General features: G+C 31.1%; 1 protein-coding gene across 3 annotated transcripts; it reads right to left on the reverse strand.

Moving 5' to 3' along the window:
• Positions 1–2,370: 2,370 nt before the first annotated feature.
• On the reverse strand, positions 2,371–10,211 carry LOC108338334 (transcription factor MYB3R-1). Of its 3 annotated transcripts, none has more exons than XM_017575137.2 (13): positions 10,114–10,211; positions 9,947–10,017; positions 9,495–9,666; positions 8,856–8,910; positions 8,611–8,668; positions 8,132–8,226; positions 7,798–7,901; positions 6,141–6,269; positions 4,137–5,832; positions 3,724–4,052; positions 3,349–3,463; positions 3,034–3,258; positions 2,371–2,649 (listed from the first exon to the last, which is right to left on the reverse strand). In XM_017575137.2, exons 3-13 carry the CDS (start codon positions 9,569–9,571, stop codon positions 2,530–2,532), a joined length of 3,003 nt encoding a protein of 1,000 aa, XP_017430626.1. In that variant the 5' UTR covers positions 9,572–9,666; positions 9,947–10,017; positions 10,114–10,211; the 3' UTR covers positions 2,371–2,529. The 3 variants fall into 3 exon arrangements, with proteins under 3 accessions (XP_017430626.1, XP_052736281.1, XP_017430625.1); XM_052880321.1 differs by having other exon boundaries at positions 10,091–10,194; XM_017575136.2 differs by having other exon boundaries at positions 9,947–10,200.
• Between the last annotated feature and the right edge of the window lie 12,873 nt (positions 10,212–23,084).

Consider the following 23,084-nt stretch of genomic DNA (forward strand, 5'->3'; position numbering starts at 1 on the left):
TTATTAGTAATATTCGCATTGACTCAATTATGATCCAACACTCACAAAATCCATTCAACTTGCTTGATTACCATATTAAGAAACAGATCGAAAGATCATTAATAAAACTGACATATCATGGTTGTTATCGATACTACCTTATTACCTCGATCGGAATGGATCCTATACCATACATTTTAGAAGGTATGTTCTTCAACAACGAAAGACTATATGGGAAGCTTTCGAAAGTGGTATGAGAAAACAACAGAAATTTTCTGAAACGAGCTTTGGATATGTTCTCATAGAAAAAGTTTGTTGAACTAGAAAAAATGAAAATTTTGACAGAAAATATAATTCTTGTTGAATATAATAGAAAAAAAAGATAGCGCGTGTAAGAAGCATACGGAATTAAAAAAGTAAAAAAATGGGAATAAGAATAGCGACTGATGCCCATGATAAGGCCAACGAAGGACATAATAAGTACCAAGGCCATGAAATCGTAGCAAGTTGCTAAAGGTGAAAAGATTAACTCCATTTATTATATGAATCTGAATAATTTTTCAGAATTTCGATGTCCCTCCTATTGGAAACAAGATGCGCATAAACAATGGTTGGAATGAGACCTAAATTTTAGATTTTCTGAAGAAAATAGTACCTCCTTTAACATAGTTATTAATATTTTAATTTCTGTATTTCCAGTTTATTAATAAGTTGATAAGTTTATATACGAATATATAAGATTTGATCTATTTCAAGGCTAATGGCAACTTGTTTAAAAATATACTTCAAGTGGGGAATTATGGGATTGTTGACACGTGTGTAATTATGGGATTGTTGACACGTGTGTAATTATAGGATGAAAATATAAACTTGAATACTCTTATATATGCTAGAGGCTAAGCTCCAACCCTAGCTAACAAATTATATCAGAGAACAATATTAAATACAAACATTTTAAATAAATATATTAATATTTTACTTGTTGTTTAATGTATATGCATTAACTTTAAAATTTAATAACCAATTTAGTTTGTAAAGAGATTATAAAAACTCTTATTAGTAAAAATAATATTATATATGAACATTCGTTCTTAGAGAAAAGAATTTAATAAAGTGAAAGTTTTGCAAAGAAAATGTCAATCTCTATATTTTGCACCGAGAAGCTTCACAAATATTATTGTAAAGAGTCCTGTAAGTTCATACATAATGGCCATATAGAATGGCCAATAATCATTAATCATTTTTGCTTAGGAAAACTTATATGTGTAGATGTCTTGTAAAAGATTATTAGAGATTGTGTGTATTCAATTTAGTAAAAAAATTAGGTATAGTGTTAATCCTTTTCTATATAGAAAATATAGTTGGAGAATCTCAAATAACAAATGAGAGATATCAAAATAAAAAGAACCCTTAAAATAAAAAGAAAACTCATTGAACGTGACATTACATAAATAAAAGAATCGCTAAGAGAATGAGAAAAACACTTATATTTATTTTGTATAAATCCTAAAAAACACATTTTTGTAATTTAGAAAATAACTTATGGAGGCCACAACTAAAATTATGATCAACACATATAGACCAAAAACCTTAAGGAGTAAAGGATAAAGTGATTCATTAGGAACTAAAATAAAATAACGAATTTTCATATTTAAAACCGAAAATAACATACTATTAATAAGATAACATACCAACAAGAATAGTATCAATCAAAAAATGTTGAGGAACTTCACCATGAACTAAAAGAGTGCGAGTTTTTTTAATAAGATGTATATTCTTGTGCTTAGTCACCCCATTTTGTTGAAGTATACAAGCATATGAAATAATGTTTAAAACAATGAAAAATATATTAACGACTATTATCACTTCACAAAATTCAAATAAAAAACAACTCAAAACGATTTTTTATTAAAAACAATAAAGTACATTGGAATAATTATCAATAAAGGTAATAAAATACTAAAAATCTAGATAATAAAATACTAAAAACCTATGATAAACTTAACATGATTGAATCCCCATATGAACTAAGACAAAAGAAGACTAAGAATTGATTATCACTAAATCTTTAAAAAGACTAAGAATTAATTATAACCTGATATATAATTTGTATACACCAAATTAAAAATGATGTTAAAATTTTATATTAACTAATTTTTTTTGTTAACATTCTATTTACCATATTTATGTTTAGTTATCACATACATACATATATATATATATATATATATATATATATATATATATATATACTTCTATCATTATAAATATATTATCCATGTTAAGAGTTAGCCCTGCAAAAACAAATTTGAACTGACTTCACTAAATTCCTGACAACTTTGAAAGTTTTACTCGATCAAAATATTCGCTTACTAAGAAGCACCACACTACTGAATGAAAGGAAGATATTTATTTCAATCAGCTTTGATCGCCGAGGTGCTTCATTGCTTACAGAAAAACTATTCATAGAAATGGAATACTATACATATATTTGTAACACACACATATATATATATATATGCAAATACAGGTTTTATCCATATTTGACAATCATCTACAACCTTTCAACAGATACGAAGAAGGGCTTTTGGAACTTATAGCTGAGGATTTGTTGTCATCACCCTTGCTTGGTGTTCCACATTCGCTAAAGTCAAGTGTACGTCGCTCTATCTGCAAACAACAAATTCCATACAACATTAACAATCCATAGGAGAATGTTAGAGTCATTCTGTTTTACTTTAAAAACCAAAATGTCATACGTATATTCACTTTGTTTCTGTTTCCAAATTGCACGGAAAAATGAGAATAGAAAAACAATAAGCGTTAAGATTTATCTAGACTCCAAATAGTTTGGTAGAAAATGCATTAGAACACTCGGATTTGGCATTCTCTCGCATTGACAGAACACAGAGCATCAAACAAATTCACTTCCATCTTTTACAAATAGTACTGTCTTACTCATTCAAACAGGTTTTTGTAATGCCATAATGTCATATTGAAAGATCCAACTATAATTATAATGCATAAAAGGAATCATTATATTTTTAGCTTTACCAATGCATTTGAAGCCAATTGAGAATGGTTCCCAGGCTGATTGGGAGAACCATGGCAGTTATCCTTGTCGTTTCCAGATGCATCTTTCTGTAATGCCTTGGGAGTTTCATTTACCAAAACCTCTTGAGCATTGGCATATGTAGCAGCAGTATGTTCACTGATCTGTTTTAACAACCCTATTGCATCATAGCTTCTATCACCTGGGCTCATTAAATACCCAAAATCCTGTAAACATGTTTATTGGTTATAACATACGGTGAAAAACTAAAATCTAACCTACAGACCAAAAAAAACAAATAAAAAAAAATGCAGTACCTCAACTGTAAGTTCGTTATCAAGTCTGGGGCTAGATAGAAAAGCGTTGAAAAACCAAGGAGATTTCCATGCGGAAGGTGATTCAAGGCCTTTCCTAAAAGGTGTTCCACCAAATCTACCATCAAACAACAAGACAGTCAGTTGCAATGAGAGAATTAGGACCAAGGTGAAAAGAATCCAGTATGCAGAAAAACAAAACAAAAAAAAAAAGTTTTAAGGTGTGGCACATAGAAACAATTACTAGGAAAACAGCTTAAGCAATTAGCAGTTGTACCTACGGTTTCAATATAAAAAACAATCAACTATATACATAAAAAACATGGAAAAATAGAAAGACAGGAATAATTAAATGATAACAAGTACAGGGAATCTTACATGCTACATGTTTCAAAACCACCATCCTTTCTGGTTTGTTCCCCTGAATTGTCCGCTGGAGCTTGTACACGAGTAACAGCAACAGAAAGGTTTTCATGCTCCTTTGCACGAACACAAGGAGAATTAGAATTAATCCTTGAGCATGGATTTTTAGAAGATAATTTCAAATGGCCGTTCTGATTGGGAACTTCTTCCAAGGTTCTGTTCATGCTTTTGGGTGTTTTAGTACTTGTAACAAGACCTCTGTTTGATTTTAAACCAACTTGATCAGGAGACAGCGTCAAGTCATTCACATCATGTTCGACCAAAACTCCAGAAGGTTCTTGTTCCTGATAAATAGAATAAAGTGAAAAGTTCATCAAAGAAAAGAGTAAGTATTTAAAAATTTCACATAATTAGTACTTAGTACTTACAATGGCAGCAGCTGAGGCATCAACCATTAGCCGCTGTTGATTCACATTAGGCTGAGAATTGTCTACAGTATCTTTATAGGAGTTCTTTTCATCGATAATTCCATACTTAGTTGGCTTATAAGCTTGTCCGCAATTTTCTTTATTATCATCATCAACACATGCACTACTGTTCTGTTTTTGCAATGAAGGGATATCCGTTTCCTGAGTCTCATTGTCATCGAACATGACATCCAAACTGCAAATGTTGTTGGTGAAGGTAGTCATGTCAGTCCCAAGTTTCTTTTCAACTCTTTTATCTGAGAGTGGTGACAACAAATCTCGGTGCCGTTTCTTTAATATGGATGGTGTACCTGTAAAAGTTTTAGCAGCACTTTTTAACAATGCATCAGGACTATCACCATGAGAGGGTGAGTCCCACAACTTAAAAGGAGTAAGACAATTCATAGAAGACATCATAAATTGGCGGATTCCCAAGGGACTAAACTCTTGCTGCATATCACTCCCAGATTGTACAAGATCACAGCTGAAGAAAGGAATATCCAAACTTGGAAAACGGGGAGGTTCATAACATAGAGATCCTGAGTCCTCCTTTTCTGTATGCACATTTGTGTTTTCCTCACGTGGTTCTTCCATTACTACAGTACCCATACCATCCACACAGGGAGAACTGGATATGTAATTGACATGAGTGAGGTTAGCAGGTGCTGTGGAGACCAACTGCTGACCGTCTTCCCCATATAAATGATTGTCATTGGCAGTTGGCCCCTCCCTATCATCACGTGCAGAAAGTACTGGAGGATTAGACAGGGAGGATGAAGTTCCTTGATAATTATTAGAACACCGAGGACAAGTTAGATGAGGAGTTGAGGATCCACCAGTTTCAGATATCTGGATATTACAAGATTGGCAACGAAATGAAGTACATCCAGAAAATTTAACTGTTTCTTCACCTTTAATATAATCTACAGGGGGAAAAGACCCATCATTTATTGAATCTGAAAACAGAACTCTGCAACATTCATCATCAGATATCAACACATGCTCTGGTTTAAGAGAACCCAAAGATGCAGGCACCATGGAAGTTGAAGCACCCAACGCCTTTGAAGGCCGAAATGGAACATTTACCATGTCACAGATTTCACTAGAAGCTACACAATCTCTATGCAACTGTGAGGAATCCTGCCCCACGACCATTGATGAAACATTGGGTAAGGAATGTAAATTGAAATGACGATCCCCAGTTATGGAATTTCCCAGTTCATGTGATTGTTGCTCAATGAACTGAGAAGTGCATGCCTCTTGGTGAGAAATTTCAGGAATGCATATACTAACATCATCAATTGATACATAATATGGCTCTGAATAAGATGCTTGACTTGGACTATGATCCTTTCGAAGATTACATTCTTCATTTGGCCTACAAGTCGCCTCTCCAGTTTGTAATTCAGTACTGCTCATTCCTCTAGCAGACGGAAAGCAAACAGCATTAGCTGAACCTTGGCTGGACTCCGAAATCTCTTCTCTTTTAATCCCTTTGGAACAGTTATCATCTCCACTACACTGCAACCTTGTTGATTGATTTGAATTTCCAACATGAGGTACAGGCTCAAACTGATTAAGCACACCAGATGTCAAATAAGAATCCAATTTCTTTTTGACAGAACTGTTCCAGTGATTTTTAATAGCATTGTCTGTCCTGTTTACACAGAATATTGAGAATGAAATAAAATGGCACATGAAAAAATCAGGCATTACTCATACTGTAATTTAGATATCAAACAGTTACTCCAGAAATCCTTTAGGAGAGAAAAATATATAAAAACAAACTAAAAAACATCAATTAAAATTTTATTGTCTTTCTCATACCAGAGCCTGCAATACTTTGTGAATCCAAATCTCTAATGTGCCTTGGAACATCAATAAAATAGAACAGTAACTCGATGTGGAAGTGGCTTGACAGCATGTTCACAGTTTATGGAAAAATAATTTAATATGCATATATACCTTCCAGGAATGTACTTTGACAACTCGGCCCATTTGTTCCCAAATATCTGATGATAATGTATTAGAGCCAACTCCTCTTCCTGAGTCCATGCTTCCTTTTTTATAGTAGGATCAAGATGATTAACCCACCTAGCAAGTTTTACAAATTATATTAATAAAAATGAGCATCAACAATTACAACGAAACCCCATCCCAAAAAAGAAAAGGTTTACTACACAGATCATTCAGTTACGTTAAAGACCAAATGAAAAATGAACATCATATTATCCCTACCCTATAGCTCAAGTTGACGAAAGCACTAACCTCTTTAAAGTATAGTATGATATAGGAACTTGGGTATTAATATGTCCACACCATCTTAACTAATTTCGTATCCACTTTTCTTAAATGGTTACATGTCCATTTAAACATTCTCATTACCATAATGTATAGCTAAACATACAACATTATATAAAAAGTGCCTTTGAGCTTACTAGGTAGGTACATGGAAATCATAAATAACATCCAATACCTTTCTCCATTTTAACCTGAGTATAGCCAGACATGTAACACAGTACAAATAACACTTAACTTTGAGCTTAGTAGGTACTAGGTGATCATAAATAACCTCCCATGCCTTTCTGCAACCATCTCGCTTAAATGACACCCTTAGTAATTTCCCCATATTTTGTATTATTGTTCCCAAATGTTTAACTTCGAAAAATATGATGTGAGTTCTTCTTCCATCCTCAACTACTTGAGGGAGTAATTTATTTCCAAAGGCTGTCAACAAAGCCCAAGTCTAATAATGCATGTTGACTCTTCGATCAAAACTATATCATCCGCAAAAAAATGGATTCAAGTCCAGATATTAATCTAACTAAAATATATCTTATTTATGGAAATAATTACATTCATTATATTATATATTTATTTTCACTACCAAAAAATAATTATATATGGATGCTTTTCAATGATTTAAGAGTGAAATAACAAAAACAATCTCTTATCAAGACGAAGAGAATACTATTAGATAAATCAACAACCTGTTACGGGTCAATATATTTTAAGTATGAAGTTAACTTTTCTAAAAGAAAAAATGGGTCATGAAACACCATTGTGGTGATTAAAGATATTGGCATATAATAGCAAATAATGGATAGTGAACAATGGAGTCCAGAAACACCATGTTTAGTGTTACAGTGTGGTAATGATGATTATTTAACAACATTGATGAAGCAACACTAGTGAAGTGATCAAAGATTCTGCAGACCATTTGCCCAGAATTGGTCGTGGTGCCCATACATGCCAAGCACACCAGCCAAGTGCAACTCAATGGGGAAGATAGCAACCTTGACATGACACAATACGAAAGGGCAATAAGGGAAATCATGGTGCACTATTTAACTACTCTTCTAGTAGTAGTATCTATATTGGTATTGTACAGTGAAAATCTTTTTATTGTGAATTAGAGGCTACTGTTGAAAATTATCCATGATTGAGCTATGGATATTATGACAGGTAACAACAAATAAGGTTGAGTGAAATACTCCAGGATACAATAAACAACGTTGTGAGGACACAATAATCTATAGAGAACAAATTACTTGAGAAAAAAAGAAACTTAATGAATACAGGAAATAATTAGTAGAAATTCAATACGATCCAATAACCATACCTTTCTCGACATTGCTTACCAATACGTCCAGGTAAATGTCGTGCAAGAGATGACCACTTTTTAGCCCCATTTTTATTCACCAATTCAATAATTATGTCATCTTCCTGATTGAAATTGGATTAAACAAGCATGTTATTAGTATATATCAAACTAGAAAACTGATAGTCCAAGGTCAGATCAAAGGAATGGAAGCATCTCCGATTGAACAGTAGACAATATGTTCGACTAGGCTCCAATACCATGTTATCCTTTTAGTGTTAAGCAGGAAAGGGAGAAAGAATAACTCTAATATGAAAAAATGAGCACAAAAAAATAAATGCAAAGAAGAGAATACCTCTTTAGACCATGGACCTTTAACAAGTTCAGGATTTAAAACCTTTTGCCACCTATGCAGGCATTGCACATCAGTCCTATCCTTGAAACATTCCGCTTCATACACATATTTGGTAATTAGAAAAGCAAACATAAAACATTATACAAAAACACATGGATGTGTGCTAAATTTGTTTAAGAAAGTACCCAAGCAAAAAGAACAAACCCTCATAAGAGACAAGCTAAATAAATGGTAAACAAGGACAGATTAAAATTACAATTTGGTTTAGGAGTACGACGGAGTTGACATTAGAAACCTACCAAGGAAAATAAAGCAAATCTCTCCCCCAACAATACATAGGTTTTCATCTCATTTAAATCATTTGAACAAGTGTCTATTTGGAGAAAGCTCACTTCTGGTACATGGATCAAGAAATAGATGCAAAACAACTTAAGCACACTGGAAACTAGAATGTACAATGAATAATATCAATATATTACCAATTTTTTTCCAATTCTTTCCCTTAAATTTCTCAACTGCCTTCCGTAAGATGTCATCCTGGAGCACAAAAAATAACATGACTCTTTATGTGTTACATGTTTATTTATTAATTTAGTGTATAATTGATACTACTTTGATAACCAAAATTATAAGTAAAAAGAGAAGAATGGAAAACATTAACAAGAATAAACTAAATTAAATATTTTCTAGGATAAACAACATCGCTAAACTTAAGAAAAACTACCTCCTCTAGTGTCCATTGCCCTTTTGTAGAACGCCTTGTAGGGCCAGTAGTCCTCCTACAAATAGATACTTTATGGTTAGCATCACCCAGTTAACTTCATCATCAATGTCTCAAAGAAGAAATATCCTAGTACGTTTACCAACTACAACCCTCCCTGTTTATACCTATCAATTAAAATAAAAAAGACAATGTAAAGTGAAGGCACGAAGATAAACTATAATTCGAAAGTATTTCAATCCTCCTGGCTAATAATGTAGCATTTTTGTTTCAAAAAAATACAACATTAAAATCTTATCCATAAAACATCCCCTTTGGGAATAGTAAAGACAACATTTATATAAATGAGCCAACACTTGAAAGGTAGAAAATAACCCATCACTGACTAAAATTGCCTTTTATAATACAGACACGTCAATTGTTTTAACATCTCAATCTAACATGTATTTCAGGGGGAAATATAGTTTTTTCCTGATTGTAAGAAATACTAAAACAGCTTATTCAAAATTATAACTTTTTTCAAACCCTCTTCTCGAAACTCCCATCTGGACAAATCCTATTGATTTTTGTTTTGTCTAATCTCAAAACAACAATTGTATCACAAATATAGCGTTAGATTATGGACAGATGAATCAAAATTACCCATGTAATGCTTTAACTCTCTGAGTGCCGTCAACTTGCCCATGAGATGGAGCAGACACGCTCCGGTCACTGTCCATATTCTCAATGGATTGCAACTCTTTTCAAACTTGGTCCTCCAAATCATTATAATCCGTTCCAAAGAGCCACAGGAACAAACCCCTCCTGCACAGAACTAAATAAAAAAAAAAAGTCAGAACATCACCTTCAACAACAAAAATCAACCAAAAAAATTATATTAGAGGAGGCGAATAATGCAAGAAAACACAAAAACCTCTACAAATCCACACCTTTAAATAGTAGATTGTCCGGTTTCTACAAAAATCTTCTAAGTAACAAAATTAGTATTACTCTAATTCTCTTTTCAAGGATCTAAATACCATTTAGGCAATAGACACAAAAAAATGAGTATTACATTGAGACTAAATGAACAGAGCGGCGTAGGGAATAATCACCTTAGCAAGATAGAGAAGATCGAAATGGATCGCATTAGCAAATCAGAGAACAGGGTTTCGCGAGGAAGGATCTGCAAATTGAACTATTATAACCGATAGGAAATGAAAGGAAAATTTCAAAAATAGAGAGAGAGAAATGGGAACGTTGGAGAGTGTCTTTGTTCTACTTTATCTCTTTCAAACACACATGAATGGGCGGACCCTAGAAGTTTCAAACCCTATGAGTTGTCTCGAAAAATACTATGGTTCCACTAAGAAAAAATGTCACACTTGTCGTAATGCATCAGAAAAATACGTTAATTTTTAAAAGCTCTAACGGGTACTTCTTCAAAATTTAACTTCAACGGAAGTTGGTAATTTCAATAATTTTAGTAACTTTCATATAAGTTTGAACAGATAAATTATTTAAAAGTTTGTTTGATTTTACATTAAGTTATATTTAATAAGTCTGAGTAACACACTCTATTATCTATTTAAATTTATTATTGAAAACTGTGAAATTAAAAGAGAAAATTATTAAATGATAGTGTGTCCATCAAAATTTATGATTTTTAACAATTCAATTAATAATAAAAATGCATTGGTATGTGTGTACAAAAACTTTTTTTCTTTATTTTTTTTATTTATGATTGAGTAGTTTTAAGTGGCTTAGTGGTTTTACATGATACTAGGTGAATGAGCATTGTACCAGAAATTAGCTTCAATTATTATTCAACTGTAAATATGTATATATTAATTAAAATAAGAAATTGGAAAAGAAAAAATTAAACTAAATTTTCAAACAGATTATAACGTTTGTTCTTATTTATGAGTATATAATGTGAAGACTCTTCAAATTTTATATCAATGACTTTCTACTTTTCAAACACCAATGTTCTAGATTCATGTTACTTCAAAACTAAAAGGGGATGTGTCTGTAGAAGATACTCTAACACTCAGGGTAATTGAGTGCGTCAGATAGTAGTTGATGTTATAATAATAAACGTAAAATATTATCTTAATGATTGCACAATTTATAAGGTAATTATGAAGTTTGTGGGCCCTCACCTATATGGGACCCACTAGCCCATTTACCATGAGTCAAATGTTTGATTCAAATGCTACTATGTTATAGAGTAATATACAATTAGTATTGATAGTTTAAAAGGTAGTAGAACAGGTCGGCTTGTGGTCAGGCAGTGATGCTTTGTATTAAGCTATCCTACGACGAGATCAAGTTGGTAAGGCCGAAGGGTAATCCGGTTATCTACAGTACATCAACCCCTAGTATTTTCATACTTCCAAGCATATGAAGAATTTCACTAAACTAGTGGTGGTTGGCCTTTTTTTTCCTTACCAAGCGTGATATCGACAGTAGGTACTCGATAATCATTATGTAGAGTTTTGCAAAGAAAATTTATATCTTTGGTTGTAACCTTACTAGTATAGTAGTCCCCTATCCTCGAGGAGCATAGTGACAAAGATTTGAATGATGGGATGTAAGGTCTAATTAGATGTGAGGGGTGAATAGTGTTAAGACAATATCGTCTATAAAACTAGACCGTCTAACGTCCTCATATACTTTGAAGTTTAACAAACAACAATAAACGAAATGAGCATATGACAAAGTGTTACCTTTAAGGAAAATAACATCGTTGAAAGAAAATCATTTTCTAAAAAAGCCTTATGAAATTTGAATGTCTAAAAGAAAAGCTTTAGTAAACACAATCTTGTTATACTTTGTTAAACAATGTTAAACGAGCTTTCACTATATCTTAAAAAATAATGAGCAAAATGATGTTTTTGGTAAACACGCTAAAAGGTATAAACATTGCAATAAACGCATTCTTGAACCAAACTGAGATCACTAAACAAAGTGTTGTTAGGAAACCTCTTATATAGGCCAAACGATACCTTGTACTAAACAACATTTTCATCCAACGATGAAACCTTTATGAATTGTTTGGTATGTCTCCAGCAATGCTTAAACGATCAAATATTGCTTGAACAATAGAAAATTTGAAAAGCTTATAATTGTTCTAAACACACATTAAAGAGCATTAAATGCACAATGTTTCAAAACAACAAAAGTTATTAGAAAAAAGACACATTTGCCTGCATGCATATCTACTCTACTCTTTGTAGTTGCCTAAGTATCCACCTGCTCTATCATATACAAGTTAGGAATGGACATTAGAGATAAAGAAGACATTCACAAAATTTCTCACCATTAAAAGTCACGCTGAAGAGTTCGTACAACCTACTTTTGATAAAGTACTGAAAAAACATGTTTGCTCTAACAAGTTGACTTCAACCTACGGCTGCTACCTACGATAAGACAAAACAAGTGATATCTAATGGATATTTTCTCTTAAAGCCTATAAATTGAAGATCCTTGAAGAGAATATCAAGAAAATAAGCACACGAATACGAAAGAAATCATTTGAGAAAAAAAGCAAATACAAAAGAAAGAAAAAACTCTCAAGCTTCATAGAATCATAAGCTTACACTTGTAAGAAGAGAGAAAACTCTAAAAATTCTGTCACATTGAATTGTGTAACATCCCAATTTAGTAATATAAACTACTAAAATGAACCTTACATTAATAATGATATAACAGAACTACAAATCTTTTGAAGAATAAAATTCTTCACCTGAAGAATAAGAGTATAACATATTCTGCAAGCTTCACTCCTAACCTCCCGCTGAGTCAACTGAAAGATTGTATCCCTAAGCTCACACCATTAAGGTGATCATCGCAATAGATAAACCACAAACAAAGACAAATCACAAAAAATGCAAGGGTAAGCTAGTTTACAATTGAGAAACGATATATATATATATATATATATATATATATATATATATATAAACTCATTTAAAACATGTTATATACAACCAACATATCACTACACAATCATCAAACCATTTATGTAGAACACTTATTATGAATGGATTGTCCGGACTTAGAATGATTGTCGAGCTATGGCGGGTCATGCACTCGTGGTGGCTTCTACTGCTTTGCAAAGCCATTGCCAATAGGTTTCACCCTACCACACTCACGAGGTTAGTCTGTACCACGCCTTGGAGCATACTAGAAGCCCCCAAGACTAAGACCTCCTACTACTCCTCACGACATGGATCAATCCTCTCTTCTTGAGAATGAAAGACCATTGAAGTTTCAGGATAACCCTCAAGACTGAGCTCCTGCATTCATTCTAAACATACTTGAATCTCAACAAGAGAATTAACTTTGGATCACAACATAGGGCACCACCATGTAACCTCTTTGTGAGGATCATGGAATTATGTCCATCAACCATACTTTGAAATCGTCAACTTTCACTTTATAACATAACTCGTGACAATAACCAATTATGTAATGTAAGACAAACTTAACCATACTTCATATTGCACTCAATAATTCATTTAAAACAACTTAAGACTAAAAGAAAAGAGTCAACTAAACCTGGACCATTCGCATAGTGCACACATTCGCAGAGCGAATCTAGAAGTTTCTCGCACACCGACCCAACTCGATGTGCGAATCTTCAAACAGAAACCCACTCCTCATAAACATTCGCATAACAATTAAACTCACTATGCGAATAAACTCCTAATTGAATCAGACCCTAAACCCCTCGCATAGCGCCCCAATTCGCCTTGCGGATCATCAAACAGAGAGCAACCCTCTCAAACCATTCTAACACTCCTAAATTGTTTTATATACCTAATTATACTTGACTAAACAATTCTAAACCTTTCTAACATCAATCTAAACAAGTAACCTCAAGATCTCACCTAAAAACTTACAAAAACTTAACTTAGAGACCCAAATTGAATTCTACTATTTGTAGTACAATTCTAAGCAACTTAGGGACTCTAACAAGTTCCAAACAACTTACCAAAACCCTCCAAAACGACCTTATGCCCATAGAACCCCAAACTCAAGTTTTCACTAGTTCACTTCCTCAAAATTGTGTTCTAACACAAGTAGAACTCTACCTCATTACCATCACACCCTCCTAACTCAATTCTCTAACATTACCAAGGATTAAATACATCCAAACCAACTCATACACAATCTCAACTTCACCAAATCAATTCAGCAACCATTTCTCACCATTTCACTACATTAAACCTCCATTTTAGACCAAAGTAACCTATAACTAATACTAACACTTTCTTCCAATAATTTAATCATCTAGTTTCACTTCATCAACATCACATACACCAATAAAAAGACCTCCACACAGATTCAACATAAATTCTAATTATTCATCATCACAAAGTTCATCAATTTCACCACCATACCTCAACAATTACTAACACAAATCAATATTCACATTCAAACAGTTTAGTACTCACACACCTTCAATTTATACAGCATACATACATTTTAGAAACAATTAACTAACTTCCCTTACCTCGACTCAACAGCTCCAAAACCTCTAAACGCTCCATAGATTTCTTGTGGCACAAGGAACTTCTAGAATACCTACAAATCACTGATTGATGAATGGAGACCAACATTTGAACCACAAACGGACCAAGAAACAAAGAAGAGAGAGTCTTGATCCATGCAAAACAGAAACGTCATGCATGTTCAAGAACCCTAGAATACCAAAGAAAATGGTTTTTCACTTACTTGCTCTAAACAACGAATTGATCGGTTAAGGTTGTAGACCTTGACGTCGTGATCGTCTAGGCACCTCCTGATTGTCAAATATATGACTTGAGATCAAGAACTCTTAGAGATAAGGTAGAGAACTCTAGAAAAGTGATTTCTAGAGAGATGGTACATTTTAAAATAATGAAACTCGTTTATAACAAAACTATTTATAATAAAACCGTTTACTATTAAAATAATCAAGTCTCACTATTTTTAGACTACCACCACTTCTAAAATACCATTTTCTGGGGTTTTACAAATTGTATTGTAATCATTGTCAAAGCGGTGCTACGAATTGGTTAGCGTGAACAACAAACTAAGAGGGGGTAAATTTGTTTTTTATCGCAAATTTGTGTCGTTAATAATTTTCTTTAGATGTAAATACTCCTTAGAAAATAATTAAACAAAAAATATAGAGTAAGGAAGAGAGAAAATTGCACAGAGAATTTTATACTCATTCAAATCACAAGGATCCTACGTCTAGTTACTAATCCCAAACAGAGATTAACGTTCCACTAGCACCAAACCAATAAATTATTACAATCACACAGAAAGACAAGTTTAATGGTTTAGAAACACCTTTCTTGTTATCACAAGAGATGAAACTCACTTCCCTTGAAGGCCACAAGGGATGAATACCTCCTTCGCATGCTTCACGAAGGATGAACACTTTCTTTCAATCTTCACAAAGGATGACAAGCTTCACTTAGCAATAACAACAACACTCAATCACAGTCCTAATGAAAGTTCTTGCTCTATGTCAACACTAAGTCTCAAATCCATAACACAAGGGTTACACAAACCCTAGAGCACACTTATCACAAAAATAAAAATAGTCAAATATGTTTGTGTGTGTTAGAATGAGAGTCTTAAACCAATATATAAAGATCTCGCTTAAGGACACCTCCAAAAATCTGTTGTTAGCTATTTCTCGCGTGATAATCGATTATCCACTTATGGTAATCGATTATGCATTTAATGAATGCACAATGACCAAAAACATGCCTAAAAACTCCAACGACTAATCGTGATAATCGATTATGAATAATCGATTATCATGGGCTGGTAATCGATTATTCTAGAGACAAAAATGAGTTTTATTAACCTTTAAAAACCTCTATGTGATAATAGATTATCTTAAGTGTTAATCGATTATTGCAAAGTTTTTGTGACTCCAAAACGGATTTTAAAGCATACAATACATGGAATCAACCACAAATGAAGCCTTATACATAAATCTACTTATTACAAAAGCTTTAACACAAAACACAAGTCTTGATGATGGTTTTCTTGCAACTTGAGCACTCGAGACTTGATTTAGGCATTATCAAAACTTCTAACTTCATGATTTTGCTAACAAACACATAATCTCTGCGAGACTAATCCTCCAAGGACTTGTAAGCAATCTGATTAATTGCATATTTTGAAGAAAATACAAACACTTAACGACTTGGTGGAGTTAAAAGATAGTTAGACAATGTATCAGGTTGATACAGGGTTTGTTTAGTGAAAACCAAGAGTAAGTAAACTCAACTAAACAATGTATCAAGAAGATATCGGGATTGTTTAGGGATACCAGGAGTTAAGAACTCACCCCTGAGGTAAGCTTTAAGAGATTTATAATTTAAATAAAATGTTTGAGGTTGGTTTTTATAGAATGTGTATATGGAAAATGTTTCAAAGAGCAAAGAAATAAAGCATAGATTTTATATTAGTTTCCTCAACCTGATCTACCTAAAGTTCTCCCTTAAGAACTATTAAGGGGTTCAACTAATCTTTACGAAGATTACACGAGTTTTACCTCTCTAGGTTTACAACGAGTATTAGCACCACTTCTGATTCACGTAGTCAACACGACTATTCCAAGTTTAACCACTATTTAATACTAGTATTCTAACAACTTTTGGTCTCAAGTATTATGATCACTTCTGGTATATAATTATTCTAGTTATTTTTGGTCTCAACCCTAACAAATTGTCTAGACTGTTTAACTCAACTAAGGTAAACATCAAGTGTTTTAATTCTCTTCAGAATGTTCAACACAATCAATGTTAGGAGCAAATACAGATTGGTAACTCTTAAAGAGAGAATAAAATTTACAATGAAATATAATATTTTAGCGTTCAAATGTAATGTCCTAAATTTCAGGGTGTCACGGGTTATTCAAAAATGATAAATTTCAAACATTAACATATCGCAAAAACGTATTTTAAAAAACCTTGACAATTAAACGTGCATAATTTATTTAAAACATAATAATTCCAAAATATTTGTCCAATGAAATAATGATAGAAATAAAATAATTTCAATTACATTGTTCAAACGTAATAACTTTAAATAAAATCTCATGTTTGTCTCTCATCATCTCTCGCATCTATCATGTTTCAACACCATCTGCAACATCATCTGCTCACGTATAACCCATTATACGATCATCATCAATAATATCATTCACAAACACACAAACAAACATGTATAGGGTAAGCTACCGATAAAACAATCATAATAATAATAAGATATAAACACATTGAATATATCAACCATAAATCACCTAGAGCTGTCAAAACAAGCAACACGGCCCGACCCGGCCCGACCCACCACGGGTTGGCTCACTTAATTACAATTTTTTTAAATAAAAAAAATTTACAAACTTTCTATAATTCAAACCTAATAAAATTTCACTCCCAACATGGGTGTTTAATTAATTTTTAAAATAAGGAATTTAAATAATTTTTTCTAGCAAAAAAAATAATAAATATTTTTTTTTATAAAATTAAAATTAAATTTTAATAAAATAAAATTAGGTAGGTGGGTTGCTGGGCCAACCCGGCCCACCACAGGTTCAACCCGCATGAGCCGGGTTTAAATGAGTTGGGTTTAAATCTGACTTGTATAAAAAAAATACAATTTTTTCAAACCCAACCCGGCTCGAACCCGTGGTGGGCCGGGTTGGCCCGCATGTTGTGACCCATTTTGATAGCTCTAAAATCACCCCATACCCAACCGGAATAACAACAAGATTCCTAATTCTCTAATCATAACAACTTAATCATAATGAAGTATTCGATTCTCGATCCTTGATCTTTAATCCTCGATCTTTGACCCTTGAATCTTGATGTCATTAGTAACATCTCACACATATAAACCCTCGATTTATCCACTCATTAGCGTCTAAGCTAACTACCTACTATAACCATTATAGTAATACCGCTATCAACATAACATCATCTAAAGTATCTTAATTACCTTGATCACTGTCATAAATACACCACCATCATGACTACCTCCGTCATGAACAACACCATGAGCATCACCGTACCATAACACCATAGTGGAAAGAGTCAGTCTTACTCTTGTATTATACCTCATTGATTGTAGTTGCTTGTTGAAAGACATTTTAGTCACATTAAAGCCAACAAAACCTAAATTCCCCACTAATGTAATATAAGGCAACCTAGGGTCTAATTCGTTGACTTAATACTTGTTAAGGATAAAATTATAGAATTAAGTCCTAATTTTATCAAAACAAGGTGGGAAAAGTATAAAACTAACTAATAATGCATGTATCTACTAAAACTAATCAATGAATGCAAGAGAATGATATATGTATGATGAAAACAGATGAATAGATGCATTGATAAGGAAGGAAAATGGATGAGTAAATGAAAAGAAAGGAAAATAATGCATGACTTCTATCCTAAAATAATAATGCAAATAATGGAACCTAAGCTAATGATCATTTATGAATTAGTATCAGAACAATATTCTTATCACACAATGCAATTAACAATGGAGAACAACATATAAAATGAAATGTAACATATGACAACTAAAAAACCTAAGCACCTAAAATGGAACAAATTAGAAAATAGAGTAAGATCAAATACAATCTTGGCAATAAGCTTAATTTTAAGCTTTAAAGCATAATATGTCTCAAGATGTGGTCTGATCTCTAGACGATCTTGTCTTAACAGATTCTATAGATGTATCGGTTTGATGAATAAAGCAACGAGTATATTAGAATTTGGGAAACAATCAAATTTATTAAACGTTTTTGCTTAGATAATAATGTTAAGTTTATTTCGTGATAATTATTTGTAAGGATTAAACGTTTTGCTTTTTGTTTAGTTTATTTTATTTATAAACGATTTTTAGATTATAATAGGCGTGTTGTATTTTGATATTGTTAAGAATTAAATTTTTGTAAGTTAAAAAAGTATTATATTCCTAGTGATATTCTAAATTAGGATATTATATAACTCTTATTAAATAGCATATAGGTCTCGATAACCATCATATGAACCTCGGTAGACAGCATACAACTCTTATTACATAAGACATATAATATGTTAAGGTTGATAAGGAAAAACATACTAGAATTTGAAATAAAACTCGGTTATTTATATTCAAAATAAATATTTTAAAATATATTTATTTTAATTTTTTTAATTAAAATAAGAAATTTAAAAAGGAAAACCTAAACTAAAATTTGAAACAAATTATAACGTTTATTTATATTAAAAAAATTTAAAAATTATTTATATTAAAATAACATCTTAAAATGTATTTCCACTATAAAATCATTTAAAACTAATAGTTTTCCTAAATGTATTTTGTTAACATTAATTAATGTTTAATTAATTATGTTTGCCCTTTCTACGAGTAAATAAGATAAAAGTTATTAATTTTAACTGTAGCTACCAATTTTCAAAACAAAATAATTTTTATTTGTAAGTGAAATTATTTTAAGGAGTAAATACAAAATTAAAAAGCATTGTGTAGTTAGAAAAAAAGATTCAATTAGTTTTTGAAACAGAATTTTTCTACGAGTGAATAAGATAAAAATTAGCAATTTTCATTGTAGCTACCAATTTTCAATACATAATTTTTATTTCTAAATGTTATTTTAAGGAATAAATACAAACTAAAAAGGATTGTGTAGTTAGAAAAATGTTGTAATTCTTATTTAAAACAGAAATGAAGTTGTTACAATTGGACTATTTAATTTTAACATTTTAATATAAATAATCTAGTTAAATCTTGACAAATATTTAGACATTTATAGTGTATTAATTATAACAAGTAATATTATGATTTGATCCAAATTAGTAAAATTGAAGAGTTGCAACACATGTATTTTTTCTTTTATAAAGTTTAAAAAGACATGTTTTAAGTCGATTCAATCAAATTTAAGACATTAAGACTCTTTTCACTTTAAGAGAAAGAACAGTTAAGCGAAATTGGAAGAGATGGATTTAGAAGATTAACTGGCATCAAGGAATTTGCAATGAATAATTAGCTGGATTTATGAGATGAAGTACTTTTTTTTATATAATGTTTTTTTAACATTAAAATTATTTTATTTTTACATTATACATAGTTAAAAAGTAACTTTCCTTCATTATTTTTTTTATTTTTATATTACATAATTTAATGTCATTTAGCTAAATTTAACTGTTTGTTATTCTGTAACAATTTTTATATAAGCAACCATATTTCTTTTGATTTAACTATTTAAGATGATTTTAAAATGTATAATCAATTTTGTACATATATTAAAATTAATTTTAATTTTAATTTTTAATTTTTAATAACTTGATTGTTATTTCTTTTAAATTTATAATAACTCAGGGTATAAAAGACATAATTAAAAAAAATTAATATTATTTCACTTTATTGATTTGCAAATAAAAACATTTTCTTAAATAGTAAAATTCAAGTTAAAATATAGATATAATTTATAAAAATTAATTTTTATTTTTTTTCTTCTTATAAACATTTTTACAATTAAATATAACATTTCCAATTATTATGTTAGATTACTTTTATAACTAGGAGTATTTTGGTAATCTTCAATTTTTACCAATTAAACGATTTCTTTTTATCTGTTGAGTCAAATTTTAGACTAATTTTCACAAACTTTATTTCTAAATCCACTTCCACTCACCTTCAAACTCACTTAAATAAATAACAAAAAATTACTTTCAAATTTATCCACACACTCTCTCCAGATCATCTCCCCAAAATAAACACACCCTAAAAAAGCACAAAGTTTTAATCTTTCAATCAAATGTTTCTTTATAGTCAAACTATAAGTGTAATTATGTACCAATATTTACATATAATTTTGTATTAGTAGGAAAAATGTTATTATCTACGGATTTTAGTTACATTTTTGTTTTTTTCATATGTAAGTTTGTGATACCCTTGAATTTATAAAGTTATTTGTAGAGTTAATCAATATACAATTTTGAGGCCTTTCGACTAAAACCATTTTGAAAGAAATAATTCGTTTGTATAATTAAAGAATTCCTTGATGATAATTGATATATTATATGCGAATATGTGGATTTTAAAAAATTACTAAAAACAGTTAATAAAATAAAAACATTTATTATTGTCTTAAGATGCTTTCTTTTTTTTTGTCCCAAGTCCTTGATCGTGCTCGTCTTCATTCACTACTTTATGTCCTAATATTCTTTCTTCTCTCTTCCCAATATCGTTTCTTAACTTTCATTCTTTCTTTCTTCCATCTTCTTCGTTACTTCTTTGGTTTATCTTCAAATTCCTTTAGGTTTTGTCATTGTTTTCACTATTTTAAAATTGTTTTATTTTTCACATTGAATTTCACAATTTTTAACACATTCAAATACATTTAATTTGAATTGATTTCATTTCAATCGATTTATTTAAACAAAATAATTCAAATTTAGTAAATTTTAAATTTTTTTATTTGAATAAATTATTTTAATTATTATTAAATTCAAAAAATTATTTAAATATTAATAATATTTGTGATTGATTTTGATTGATGTTAATTTTTTTCGTTAAAGTAACATATGTTGAATAAGATTATTTTTGAGTTATAAAATGTTAAATTAGGTAAGATAACACTGGGTTACGACCATCGGGTTAAATCTTTTCCTATCAATGTCAAGTCAAATTGATTAAGCCTAGGTTAGGTTGAGTCACTTTGGACATATTAAGTAGGCATGAGTCTTAGTCAAACTACTTGACATCGAGGTTAGTCAGCTCGAACCTAGGTTGAACTAAGGCAATCCGACTGCAAGTCAAGCCAAGTTGATTTGTGTAACATCCTATTTTAATAGTATAGTACTACTATAATAGGATATTTTTCATAATTAATAATAAAACACAGATAATCCAAGGTATATTGTATATTAGTACAATTATCTAAAATATAAGACTAATAATATAACACATAGTGCTATCAAAACAGGTAACCTGACCTAGCCCGCCACGGGTTGGTCACTTAGTGAACCAACCCAATCTGACTCACTCACTTATTAGCGAGTCAAAAAAATTTGAACCTGGCCCGTGAGTTAATTGAGTTGGCTCACTAACTCACTTAATTACAAGTTTTTTTTTAATCCAAAAAAAATTTCAATTTTTGTTGTAATTCAAATCTAAATAAATTTCACTCTAAAATGATGTTAAACTCCAAAGAAAATTCAAAATAAAAAATATCATACAATCCAAATGTAATCCAAAAGCAAGCACAAAAAAGCGAAGAAATAAGTATCTAATATTGATCATTCTTGTGTCACTTATCCATTTATAAGATTAGATAATTGAATGGATAAATCCATAATATTTTGCTCTCTTAAAACATCTTTTTCTTTATCTTCATCTATAATACAATAAAAAAACGTGTTAACTAATAATATTGAACACAAAGTAATAAATAATTAAATTAAATTAGGTGGGTTGGTGAGTCGGATTCTAAGTGAGCCGAGTTGAAAATTGACCCATATTAAAAAATTACATTTTTTTCAAACCCAACCCGGCCCAAATTCGTGGTGGGCCAGGTTGGTCCTAGGGTTCTAACCCATTTTGACAACACTTATAACACATATACATCTTAAGCTACTCTACTATGGTTTTATTCCAAAACTATACCTAACATGATCTAATATCTACCCACAATTCAGACAACGGGATCCTCATCCATAAGAAGTGTCTTTATCTGCTCACACAAATTAGGTGATAATTGCAAAAAGAAAAACATAAGATAAGACAAACAACACAAAAGAGGGTAAACTAATAGACAAAGAAACATCATGTATAAATTAAATATGTTGGCACATCATACCAAATAACTTAAAAAATAGTCATAAGCATGTTATCCACAAGATAAAAACTCTTCTAGACTTAATCATCAAGATAAAATAAATTGATGTCGAACAACATGGAAATCATGCACTTGTAATGGATAAACTTCCACCTGACAAGGTTAATCCTTTACTATGCTAAGAACTACAAATTATTCTTTAGACCAGGAACTCTTACTACTCTTACCACCTAATCCATTCTCCTCTATATGAATATGAATGATTAGTAGAGTGTCAGAATAACTTCCATTTTGTATTCCTTGAGAAGACATATATCAAAAGGATTTCCTGCCTGGAATTCCTATATCATTCACCAATTCATATCTCATTGTATTCCTATATCACATGCAATTTA

The sequence above is a fragment of the Vigna angularis genome, chromosome 7 (genome assembly GCF_016808095.1).
Source record: "Vigna angularis cultivar LongXiaoDou No.4 chromosome 7, ASM1680809v1, whole genome shotgun sequence".
Classification (NCBI taxonomy): Eukaryota; Viridiplantae; Streptophyta; class Magnoliopsida; order Fabales; family Fabaceae; genus Vigna; species Vigna angularis.